The 12,620-nt window shown below is 38.7% G+C and overlaps 1 protein-coding gene across 1 annotated transcript in view; it reads right to left on the reverse strand.

Moving 5' to 3' along the window:
- Positions 1 to 137: 137 nt before the first annotated feature.
- The window catches only part of LOC116318671 (solute carrier family 22 member 23-like), a 37,538-nt gene continuing 25,055 nt past the window's right edge, over positions 138 to 12,620 (reverse strand). The window contains exons 5-10 of the mRNA XM_031737757.2: positions 11,172 to 11,299; positions 9,199 to 9,301; positions 7,607 to 7,842; positions 6,448 to 6,480; positions 5,380 to 5,503; positions 138 to 4,653 (exon numbers count right to left, since the gene is read on the reverse strand). Of these exons, the coding sequence (XP_031593617.1) occupies positions 3,270 to 4,653; positions 5,380 to 5,503; positions 6,448 to 6,480; positions 7,607 to 7,842; positions 9,199 to 9,301; positions 11,172 to 11,299 (2,008 nt within the window). The 3' untranslated portion in view covers positions 138 to 3,269. The remainder of the gene's footprint in view (positions 4,654 to 5,379; positions 5,504 to 6,447; positions 6,481 to 7,606; positions 7,843 to 9,198; positions 9,302 to 11,171; positions 11,300 to 12,620) is intronic.

Here is a 12,620-nt window from a genome sequence, read left to right on the forward strand (position 1 = left end):
CCTTTTTTCCCCCTTCTTCATCTTCTTTGAATGCCATTATTAGAATACTTGAATAGAATTTTACTTTAAAAAATTATTTTTTTTAAAAAGACGCAGAGAAGTCATAAATGTCATAAAAAACACATCAATATCAACAGTTGATCAATAAATAGTGGTTTATTTTAACAACAGGTATGGCTTATATACAAGTGCATGATGACTGTTAAACTGAAAACAAAATGAAACCAAACAACTGGAATTTATAAATGGTACAATCCATGTTTTTCTTTTTTTTGTTGTTATTATTTTATTTATTTATTTTACATTCATTTAAATCTCCCCTTTAAAGAGATCTTAAGTCGCATGGTTAAGAGAAGCAACACCTGAAATGTGTATACTGGGGCCTTCCTGTGTGAGACTTTCATCTGCCGGGTTCAAAACAAGTCCTTGCTAAGATCCAGGATCCTTCATCGTATTTAAGCAAGATGTTTCCACACATTTACTGTACTTACAAATGGCATAATCTTCTTCTTCTTCTTCTTCCTCTTTTTTGCTTGCTTTTCCAACAATTAAAAAAGCCTATTCTATCGCTGGTGCTAACATTGCTTTGGATTACTTTCACTAAACTTTCATTTTGCTTCAAATAGAGTCAAATAAAAGGTTTACTAACAAAAAGTGTAGTTACTCCCATCTGCACGGGAGAAAAGTGAGGAAGCAACATATCTCAGAAGACACTGGTTGCATCGTGCTGAGTCGTTAACGTTACACTGATGTCGCGTGGGATTTAGTTGATACACACTTCAATTTCTGCAATACACACACTGAGATAGAGAGAGATCAACATTCACCGAGGAGGATTCAGAGTAAAATGAAGCTACTGACCACTGCAGTCCACCCACTCTCAACTGCAGATGCCAAGATTTCCTTATTAAATCCAGTGTCAACACCCTGTCAACATTGTCATGCTGATCTATTGCAAAAAAAATTAAAATCATTTCTGTATACCATTCTTAAAACCCTGCTCCACTTTCCCTTTTTGTTGTTGTCAACCCCAACAAAATCTGACATCACATGATTGCAGGTCATTGTGCTTTCACGTGTAGCAGCACAGCATACACAGGTTTAAATGATCTCAAGAAATATTTCAACAATATTAACGACTAGATGGTCTTCGTTCACAGTCACCCTAGAGCAATCAAAAAGTGGAGCCATCGTGGTCCGATTTAAGCTGCATTTGAGTAAAACAACCACAGGTAGGCTTGCGCAATCATTCAAATAAATATCAAAGGATATGTAGGCTTGAGTCAGTGCAAAGTTGAGTTTGATAAAAGCAAAACTTAATTCTAGTGACTGAAGTAGCTGTAAGGTTTACGGAAAAACTTCCGTCAAGTCGGCTGTTACGTTTGACTCCTGAATGACACCTTAATAGAACTCCAAATACTCCCTGGATATAAGTAATTATGATACACTGTGATCATTTTAGCACATTTGAAATGACAACACATCACTCAGTTGGCTCTAAAGTTTTACAGTACAGTGTAATTATTATTAATAATATTATTAATAATGATCATTATTACGAGGATTGTTGTAAACAGTGGATTATCTGTAATCACACATCCTTCCTTAGACAAATATTACAACCTCCAAAGCACAAAGTACTACAACAACTGTCAAGTTTCACACACATTTAAGTCAAGTATAATGTTGTCCGCAGACGGACACGGGCTTTGGAAGGAAAAGTGCCTCCTCAAGCAAAAGTCTATCAATTTAAGAATATCAGTCGGTTAATCTGACTGAACGGTTGTGACCTGTATTTTTAAAATGTCGTTTTGACAAATGTAAGAAGTATTGCATTTTTTTTCCTTCTTTTAAGGTAAACTTAGTTGTGCATGTGAAAGTATGAACACGCCGACGTTAATAAACTCTTAATGCCGGACCACGATTCGGAAAACACAAGGTTAGTGGTGCTGCGACATTTGGCAATCACGTCAAACATTTTCGGGTTTCGGTTCAAAAATAGATTTTTTTTTTTAGGATTTGATTTTTTTTTTCTTCTTCTTTTTTTTTAAGCTTTTTTGTTTGTTGCCGACACATTCACAATAAATTTTCATGCTTAGTCCCCACTTCGAAAGATAAAGTGCCACCACACCGAGGTGCCACAAATACTGTAAGAATGAAGTATAGCTCTGTACAATAAGGGCACGCCATGAGAGATTATTCAAAATAATACTTTGAATTAAAAAAACAAAACAATCAAGCTTAACAAGTAATTATCAATATACTTACATTAACACATTTACAAAAAAACCCAAAAACATTTGCATACCATAAATTTCATTGGCTTGAATGATTGGAAAAATAAAAGTTTCTTCTGACCGACAAAATGTGGGTCATTCTTTTTCACCAATATCACTGCTCATATGCATCACAGATATGCTTTCTGTCAATTTTAATTCATCAAATGGTGATAAATTGTTCATTCTTCTTCTTTACTTCCTAATTTTGGAATAGGTATCCACATATAGCCTATAGCAGGGGAGAGCACTTAACAGTATTCTCCCAAACAGGCAAATACTATATCACTAAAGTTTTGGCACTATTTCTACACTTTATTTTGGTCAGGGTAGTTTTTTGGCATTTTCTTTTTAAGAAAAAAAAAAAACTACTCCAATTCTGATTGCTTACCTCTATAGCAACAAAAAGCACTTTGTAACATTCAGATTTACTTGTCCATACATATAAAGCAACATTTTTTGTACAAATATCTTGACATTACCTTTGAGCACAAGTACCAGTGATTTTTGTTTGTTTGTTTGCTATTAGTACCATTGCATTTCTTCACCAGTGCTGATGACACGTCTCAGTGATTATGGGAATTGTTTTAAGTCTCTTAAAAATGACAGTGATTTTGTCCCCGTTCATTTACGTCAGAGTAGTTAAAACGCTGGTGATTTCCAGTGACATTCAACGAAGAGCAGAAGTTACCGTCACATTGTCACATACCAGCCTGTGGCATTCTCCCGCTTGCATGGTCTCATTAGGTGGTTAAATGCACAAAAGGGTGCAGCAGCACTGAAAAAACAAAAAATACAACAAAAAAATAAACCAAAACCAAAAAAACCGGAAACTTTGCAAACATGTCAACTCAACCCCAGGTGGGGAACAGTCTTCATTAAGTGCCTGCAGTCTGAGCAGGCCAGTTCCTGTTCCCATTGATGCAATGTTCATGTGGGTGGCTGCCTCCTGGTGAGACACTTAAAGCTTCAATTCCTGGCTGAAGAAGTGGATCACGATGATGCCATGCCGTTGACAGTGCTGTTTTCTGTGCTGGCACTGGCCCTGTCCCTGATCGAGAGAACACCCGAGTCTATGGGGGAGGACACCGTACAGTCCATTAGAGAGGAGGGAGTTGCGTCTGTGGAGGCTGAATCTGTGATGGAAGATGGTATTGAATCTAAGACGAGGCGAGTGGCTGATCGTGGTTCAGTGTCTGTGACAGTCAGAGTGGCTGATTCTAGAGTGGAGGTATGCGCAATGTCTGTGACGGGGAGAATGGAAGGAGACTGTGCTGCATTGTTGACTGTATTTATGACAGCGCGAGTGGAAGAGTCCACTGAGTCAATGGATGGAGGAGGTGTGTTTGGAGGTAAAACGGATTTTTCTTCAACGTAGGGAGAGGTAGAATCTAACTGAGGTGGCCGGGAGTCTATGAGAAGGAGGGTGGGTTGATCTTTTACGGAAGGAGGAGATAAATCCTCATCTCCTCCATCTACAGGAGAAGGGGGACTGTCTCTTATGGAAGGAGGAGAAGGAGAACCCGCTGAAGTGGCGTGAGTATCCTTGAGCAAAGGCGGTTCAGATGTTGTGCTTATATTTTCGATGTCATTATCCAGCGGGTTCGGAGATTTTAACGTGGAGCTGGGTGGGGGCTCGATGATGGGCGTGGTGCAGATCAGTAAAGAGGAGGGTACAGTTTGAGTGACGGGGGAAGTGGAAGAATCCAATGAAGCAGCAGGTGTAATTTCTGCTTCTCTTGTCGGGGATGCACCACTGTCATTCATTTCAGGTAGGGTTGAATCTAACAGTGGTTCCACAGACTCCAGGACAATTTCGGGAGGTTCTTCTGCAGCAGTTAAAAGTGGGTCTGTGACACAGGGGGCTTTGTGTAAAGGAGTGGAAGACAGCAGTTGCTCTTTACTGCCCTGTGTGATGGCGTCTTTTCCCTGTGTCATCATGTTGCCCGTAGATGAAGATGAAACCGAGTGACCGTTGGGATCAAACACACAAGAGTGCATCTCGATTAACTGCATACCTCCAGTCAAATCAATAGCTGAAGAGGCAGTAGAGTCCATGATGATGATGGGCGCTTCATGAAGTGGTGTGTCACGCACTCTTGTGTAGTCCCTGGTGCTGTCAGATGGGTGCAGCAATCCAGGTTTCCTCGGGGGAAGCAGGGGTGGACGGGTGTAGTTCTCGACATCAGCCAGGGTCTCGGGGAGTGGCTGATTGCGCGTTTCAGGCAACAGGAGAATGCAGATGATACAGATGAGAGTGCAGCAGGCAAAAATTATGTGATGAAGGAAATAGCCCTTCTGATTGTGGAGTTCCATGATGGGTTCAGTAAGCATGCCAAAGCCAGCGCTGGCCAGGACCAAGCCTAAACCACCACCCCTATGGGAAGACAGAATATTTATTAGCTTGTAATATCAATAGAGAATTGGGATGATCTCACCAACCTTTAAAACCTCTCACAAATATTGAAATTACTGCAATTTAAGTGAATCACAACCTGCACGTTGTTCTGGAAAGCTAAATCTTGTATTTAAAAGCAATTTTGTTGCCTTTTACCCTCCTCTTCTTTTCTGCCTTTTTCCTGAGCAGCAGCAGAGAGTGCTGCAGTACCGTCTAACACCCTCTACTCCATGTGGGAAATTCGCTTTCCTGTCATTGCCAAAGTTAGCCACTAGATGGTGGACTTCACACATTGTTAGCAGAGCAATGCTTTAAAAAAAGCCCTATATTTTTATACATCAAGTGCTGTGTCACACATTCTCAAAAGGCTGGACAATTTGTGCAAGTTGTGGATTACATTTGATACGGAGTGAGTCTGTCTTTTCTAGCAGTTCAGGAATTTCATACCGATATTAAACAGGAGGAGGAGCAGTGAATCCATGTGCAGAATGGATGGTCACGATTAAAAACAAAAAGAACAGCTACACTAAAAAATGAATTATAAGTTCTCCAGAACAATGAAAGAGATTTTTAAAACAAAGATTATGAATTGTGCAACGCTTGTCAGCGTGAATATTGTTTTACTTCTCTGCAAAATAAGAATACACTTTCCACATTATCTCCCCCTCCTCTGGTGGTACAGTCTTGCTCTTGCAGTGGGTTTACCTGATCACAGTGGGAGTGATCTCAGCACAGAAGAAGATGCTCAGGGCGCTGACTGCGTGGGAGGAGAACATACCGATAGCGGAGAAGCCAATGGTGAAATGCGTATTCATTGTACTTGCGGTATCTGCAGAAGAATCAGGCGACACAAACATGGATATTTTTCACTCAGTGCCCTGTGTAATCAGTGAAAGGACAACAGTGCTCTGTATGTAAAAATGTGTTAAATTTACTTTTGAGAGAAACTGATTGCAAGTATTTGCCAAAATTATTATTTTCAAAAATTATAATGTTACAACAATTCTGATAAATTCAATAGAGTTAGAACAGGCAATGCAATGGCATCAAAGGCTATTATTTTAGCTTTTATTTTGGTGTAAATTCAACAAAAAGAGATATAGAATGAGGAGCTGTTTAGAAATGAATCTGCAAACAATGAGCCAATTTAGGCCAAAGACGGTTTAAATAGGGTGTTTTACGAATAAGACATACTAAAGATGGCATAAAGAAGTTTAGAGGAGAACTACCCTGAAATCAGCTCTCGCTTACCACAGGGGGATTAGTGTGGAGAGACTACAGCGATGGATAAACAGAAGAGAAAAGTAAAGGATGGCTGATGGTGAGTTCATAGTTCTGTAACAAAGAGGCTCGCCCTCTTCAACATAAGGGGATAAATAAATACAAAGCGAGCCCTAATCACATCTAGAACTTCATCATGAGTCTCGACAAGGCTTGCATAGGCCTGACAAAATGCTGCAGGGTATCTGCATGAAGCATATTTTCCAAAACTTCGAGCAAGATAATGCAACAGTCATATATATATATATATATATATATATATATATATATATATATATATATATATATATATATATATATATATATATATATATATATATATATACACACACACATATATATATATATACATCTATCTATCTATCTATCTATTAACATTAAGTGTATATATATAAAAACACTTACTTTACAAAAAAAACATAAGCTAATAAACATAAGCTAATATTCTTACAAAATATGAATATATGAGTATATATGAACAGATAGACTTACTTATTTTCAGTTGTTCACTGTATTTCCCCAACACTAGAAAAATATTGAAAATATGAGGAATTATTAGAAAAGAGTGACAAACAGTGAGAATTAACACATGTTGAGCTAAGACTTTCAGCACAGCGTAACAAAGGGAAAATAGAACATGAGGATAACCTTGATGTGTTGACTCAGGTTAAACATTAAGTGTAACTCGTTTGTAACTGAATAAACTGTTGTTGGCTGTTTTGATCATCTGAGGCACTTCTGGTACTCATTGACAATCTAATCATGTTCAGGGACTGAATGGGGACAAAACAACTAAAGGTAGCAAATCTCGTAATAACCATCATGTTTGATGTGTTTATGAATAGCAAAAGTGTAGGACTTTTTTTTTTTTTAGACAGATGCACTTGCAAGCATCTGTCATTTACACAACATTTGTAGAAATGTTAGAATTGGGAGAAGTAATAGCTCAGTATTTGGTAGCATGACAGAATTACATTTATTACTCATTTATTACTGAAGTAAACATATTTCTATGGGTTCTTTTTTGTTGTTGTTGTTGTTGTTACTTTTGCTTTGTTTATATTTAGTAAATTACCTTATAGTTACCACTGTAGTTATTGATACAAGCACAACAATGTGCTCTCCATGTGGCCTTTTTTCATTTACAATAATTCAAAAGAAGAATGCATTGTTCTGTAATACCTTCAGGCACCATGCTCCGCTGATAATAAATATTTTATATCTTGCTTGTATAATATGATATGCACAATGGCGTATAGACTTAGAAATAAAATATTCTGTAGTTTATGGAGGGTTCAAAGCTGGAACTACACAGCCAGGCTGGCTGGTTGCCCTTGCTTTTTGCTAAGTTAAACTATTCCCCTGCTGGGTTGAGATTTCATTTTAACCAACAGACCTCAGATTTTGCTGATTCTGATCTAACTTTATTTCCCAAAATGTTAAACTATTTCTTCGATTTATGTGACCAAGAGTTCTTGAATAATTGGGGGATTTTGCAATCTGTACTTGTAGTTTTATAGTTTGTTTGTTTTGGGATTTTTTATATTGTGGACTTTAGACCATAGTCAGTCTCAATAAACTGCATGAGAGTGGCCTCCTCAAGAACCGCTAGAGCTTTTTCATGTTATAGGAGTTCCTATGTAATACTCACAGTTAAGTAGACCCAACTGCAGCAAAGATGCGAGGGCAGTGATGATCATAAACAGAAGAAGGCCACCACGACGGCCCATCAGGCCGACCGCTGGACATAGTGCAATGCATGATGCAACCGCGATGCCTGCCATTGTGTAATAGTGTGTATAAAAGTCAGGGAATATGGTGGTTCCCTGAGCTTCAGGATCCATCATGCTGCGGGCAAAGCAGTGATGGATCCCATAACCAGTTAGCCTGAATAAAAAACATACAGGAGAAAAGCAAGTCAAAAAAAAGCGACATCTCAAACAACACAGCGGCTACATCAGGAGATACTGAACTACATCTTTCGTAAGGGTACTATGTAAACTGTGTAAAGCAGTGAAGAGCCGCTTTATTTCATGCTTTCTCTAATCTCAGTGCATTTTGAAAAAAAAACCTCACATGTGTAAACATGGATTTATTGGCACACAGAAACACACCCTATGTGCACACACACACACACAACCAAAAGCAAGCCCTCACACCCTCCTTCCGAGTTGTCTAATGTTTCATAAGGACAAAGCTCATGTAAAATTTATGCAAACAGGGAATCAGGGACACTGTGCACTAAAGCAGAGGTAGAGCTCGGTCTGCCAGGCAAGAGATGAGGTCTCAGATCGAAGGAAGAGTCCATTGGAGATGAAAAGAGAGAGCAGCACAAATATGGAAGGACAAAAGAAGAAACAGCTAAAGATCAATCCTCTATCCAGCCTGCAGGTTAATAGTGGCATCTTGACTCCACAAAATGGCAGGTCTGAGTGGCATTGCACTCCAAGTACCTGCATTATATACATCTTTTTTCAAATCCTGACACACTCACAAGCACACACACCCTCGTTAGCACACTGACACATATAACCCTGCTTTTTAAAAAGACAGAATACACTGTAAAAAGCAAAAAACAGACCCTTTATTGGATCCCATGTTGGACTGAAAATGAACTTTATGTATATTAGACTGCATATGTTAGAAACAGGAAATGATGTTTCTGTGTGTCTTGGGTTAAAGAGGAGGGTGATTGGCTTGTTACCAGTATACAGGTCTATGTATACAGATTTATGGTTTTTTTTAATCGATCACTATTGAGCCTAACTTCAAAAGCAATTATCTAAAAGGCTTTAAGAGGGCATTAGTGCACTTGGCATGGAAAACATACACATCTGCAAAGGCACTGTTAGTGCTGTGTATTATTACAGTACATGGGTTTTGGAGAGATGATTGCCACCATTCACATGTTTTTTTAGGGAAATACTTGCTCATTACACAGTACACATGTATTACAACTGCATGAGTCTGCAGTACAAGAGTCCAGAGGCTAACCAGACACTTGGCCTCCTTGGTTGCTTCATGCTTACGGAGTGTTAAAATGTATTAAAATAGGAGGTATCTCTTTAAATGATCCTAGCATCAAATTCAAGGTGAACACTTATCAGAAAAAGTTAGACACATAAATAAAGATACAACTTCTTGATTTATGTCATTGATCTACTATTTCAAATAATTACATGATTTAAATGATTTGCATTCTTTAACACGGAATTATTTTTACATTTTAAGACAGCCACTTACGAGGTGACACAGAGCACGACGATATTCTTCCAAAGGTTCCTCGTCCCAACCATTTTCACAATGCATGTTTTTTTGGGCTTCTGTTGAAGAGATCTTTGTAGTTCTGGAAACAGGAAAACGCAGATATTATTAAAGCTTTGCCAGAAAAAAAATCATAAAAATTATAGAACTCACACTTGTTTCTTTTTTTCTCCCCTATTTACTGTTTCACATATACAACTAAAGGTATATGCTGATGGATGTTAAGGCGGTCTTTAAACACAATGGTAAATGGGCTGGTTCTTATTTCCCCACTGAGGGACATTAAACAAAGGATACTTCTACTCTATTCTATTCTATTCTATTCTTATGTAACACTTTTCTACTCCTCCTGAGCACTCAAAGCACTTTATACAACTTGCCTCATTCACCCATTTATACAAGCACTTTTTTCTTTGCGTTTTCCATGTAAGTGCTTCCTATCTAACATTAGACAAATGAACAAACTATTATTTATTTAATAAATAAATTGAAAAAGGAACGTAAACAAATACAAAATAAGCAGCTCATGAAAGTGGTAGAATATTTCTTTTTTTGTCTGGCATTTCAATTGAAAAGTCAACATCCATCTGTTGTTGCACTGCAGTACAGTAGTACACAAACCTGAATAATGAACATAAAGTAGAATGACCTTAGAGTGTAGGCAAAATCAAATGTTTAAAACCCTTCTAAAAGAATAGGGTTCTGGAAAGTTTTGTATTTGAATGATACTACTGTAAATATAATGAGTAAAAGTTGGACAGTTGTCTGGGTTTGAAACCACAGAACCACACAGGTCCCATCCCACAGCTTTGTCAAACAGGTATGGTTACACTAACAGGAGAGCAGCTACCGGCGGGCAACACCCCTGAGCTGCTGGTGACACATGACATAGCATACTTAATGTTTTGGTATCAGTCTGCAGGTTGCCACAGTAACACACCTCTGCCTCATGCTAGTCCATTTTTCACATTGACTCAGGCATGCGAAGGTTATCTCTGGCTAACCACTCAGGTTTTCCAGTGATTCCCTGACAAACAATGAGTAAGATCAACTGTGCTCAGAGCTATGCAAATCATTCCACTTTTTCAAAGTGGATGAAGTAAGTTGTTCTACATGAATAAGACATGCTTCCGTCTGCTTCTATAGCATAATTTAGTGCTGAGCAATTGAAAGTAGAAAAATAGCAAATGCTTCTCTACCGTATGGGGAAGTTTATACATTAAAAAAAAGAAAAAAGAAAAATCTATGTCTATGGTAATGCACTTATTTCCCTAAATGCTCAGAGTCAGCACAGAGACTCCGACTTCGAAAAATATGCAGTCAATTTCACACTGTGGCTCCTCTTAAAGCCTTTTATCTCACAGTGGCACTTCCCTTCCTTCATTTTTCAAAAAGGAGTGATAACTACGCAACAGCAGGACAAAAACAGGGGGGGGGGAAGTATATATAATAAACAAACACTTATACAAATCTGCTATTGATTTTCACAACAACACAATCCAAACTGCTTTGTTCTGGCTGGTCTGAGTACAGTTAACACGGGGTCAAAATGCCTGACCTACAACCATCTGCCATCTGCCCACTATTGTGTCAGCTTATGTCAATCCATCCAAGCTCTAATGATATTAATGAACATTTGAGAGTGCCATAATCCAATGTTCAACACCTAATGCTACCTTTGTAGTGGATTATTTCTATGTTAACAAGATGGGAAATGTATATAACCTTGTCAATCCGTCTCATTTGGATAAGCGAAGCTGGGGATAACAATGCAGACCATACCATTCAAAATAAAGGTCTAGCAGACACCTTTGCAGGGAAGCCAGAACAACGCGCTTCTTTTAACATGAAACTTCATACGTTAATAACAGTATGTCATGCAAAACATATCAAAATGTAAAATGCAGACATTGAGTCCGATATCTTTAAATTACTGGTGAAGGATTCATTACCTGCGAGGATGTTATCTGGGTCGAGCTCCACGTTCACTCGATTTTTCTCTACTATGTGTCCCATGATCCACTTGGAGCGACCGTACTGCTGAGTGGCGAGCAGCCAACGCAGTGACTCAGGGAAGATCCTGTCAAAAAGATGGGGGATGTCCTTGTTAATATGACATGAAAAATGAATCAGGGGAAAAAAGAAAAAAAAAAGACTTCTCCTTTTATTAGGTTGTATGTGGAATCTAACTTTGTTAGGGCTCGCAGTACTAAATCTTGTTTTTGTCTGTGAATGTACCATTTCAACACAGTTTGGATATGAGGCAGAGAAGAAAAGTGCAATGTTAAGCTAAAGCTATACACCAGATCCCAAACAGGCGATGGGTCGGCTGCGGTGTGACACACACAGCACAATTTACAGTGGTACTGTCTCACAGCCATTGTAACCCCCCTGTGCCGCTCTATTATTTAGCGTTCATTTTCCAAAATGTTGCACAAACTTCTCAAAGAGGTTAGGTATCAGCTTGCAGAAAGAGTACATGTGTATATGAAGACAATCAATAACACGACCGGTGCTGCATTTGGATGAACCTCTGTCTACAAAGTAGATGTGCAGGTTTCATCATTTTCCACACATGTGGTTTGCAACTATCCCTCCCCCCACCCTCACCCAACCTAATTAGATCATCTGCAGCGTTTAAATTTTCAACCCAATCAGCTGTATTCCAGATGTTTGCAGAGTCAGCCACTTGAACAGTTAATCAGGAAAGTTAACACAGCTATATACTTTGGAAATTACCTCTTGGCTCTTGCCAACTTTTGTGTTTATATAAATATATAAAAAATGTGTGCTGTGTGACAGAGCCATCACACTTTGACGACACAGTATCACATGACAGATTGTTAGATAGCTGGATTGATAATAAACGTTTACAGTGAACCTCTCAGGCTGAGTTCACTGTGCAACGTCCAAACTTGTGGTACCATCAGAAGTACCACAAGTTTCACAACCTGCTTCATGTCCTTGAATTGTGTAGTCTTTAGCAAACAAGGCCATGATTGCGTCACAGCACACAACTATTACAAATCCCATTCAACAGCTGAGCTGCCAAACTGCTGAGTGATAATGAATGCTGTTTTTTTTTTTTATGATCGGAACAATGGAACTGAGGACATGTCAACATTTTCATGTTTACCAAATCACAATGACTAACCTGACATGTGCCTGAGGTGTATTTCCATCCCTTCTCCACACTGTGTCTTATGCTAATGAAAGTGTATTGCATGAGAAAGACTAATGTCTGACACGATGTTTGCTTTGGATTACTTCTGACTGTTACTGAACAGACCCCCCCTTTGTTCTGCAGGGACATCAAAGATACCAAGGCCTTTGAAACTCTGGCAAAATCTATATTCCTGCCATCTTTGTAGACATCAGCACTATTACAGAACTGTGTTCAG

The sequence above is a fragment of the Oreochromis aureus genome, linkage group 18 (genome assembly GCF_013358895.1).
Source record: "Oreochromis aureus strain Israel breed Guangdong linkage group 18, ZZ_aureus, whole genome shotgun sequence".
Lineage (NCBI taxonomy): Eukaryota > Metazoa > Chordata > Actinopteri > Cichliformes > Cichlidae > Oreochromis > Oreochromis aureus.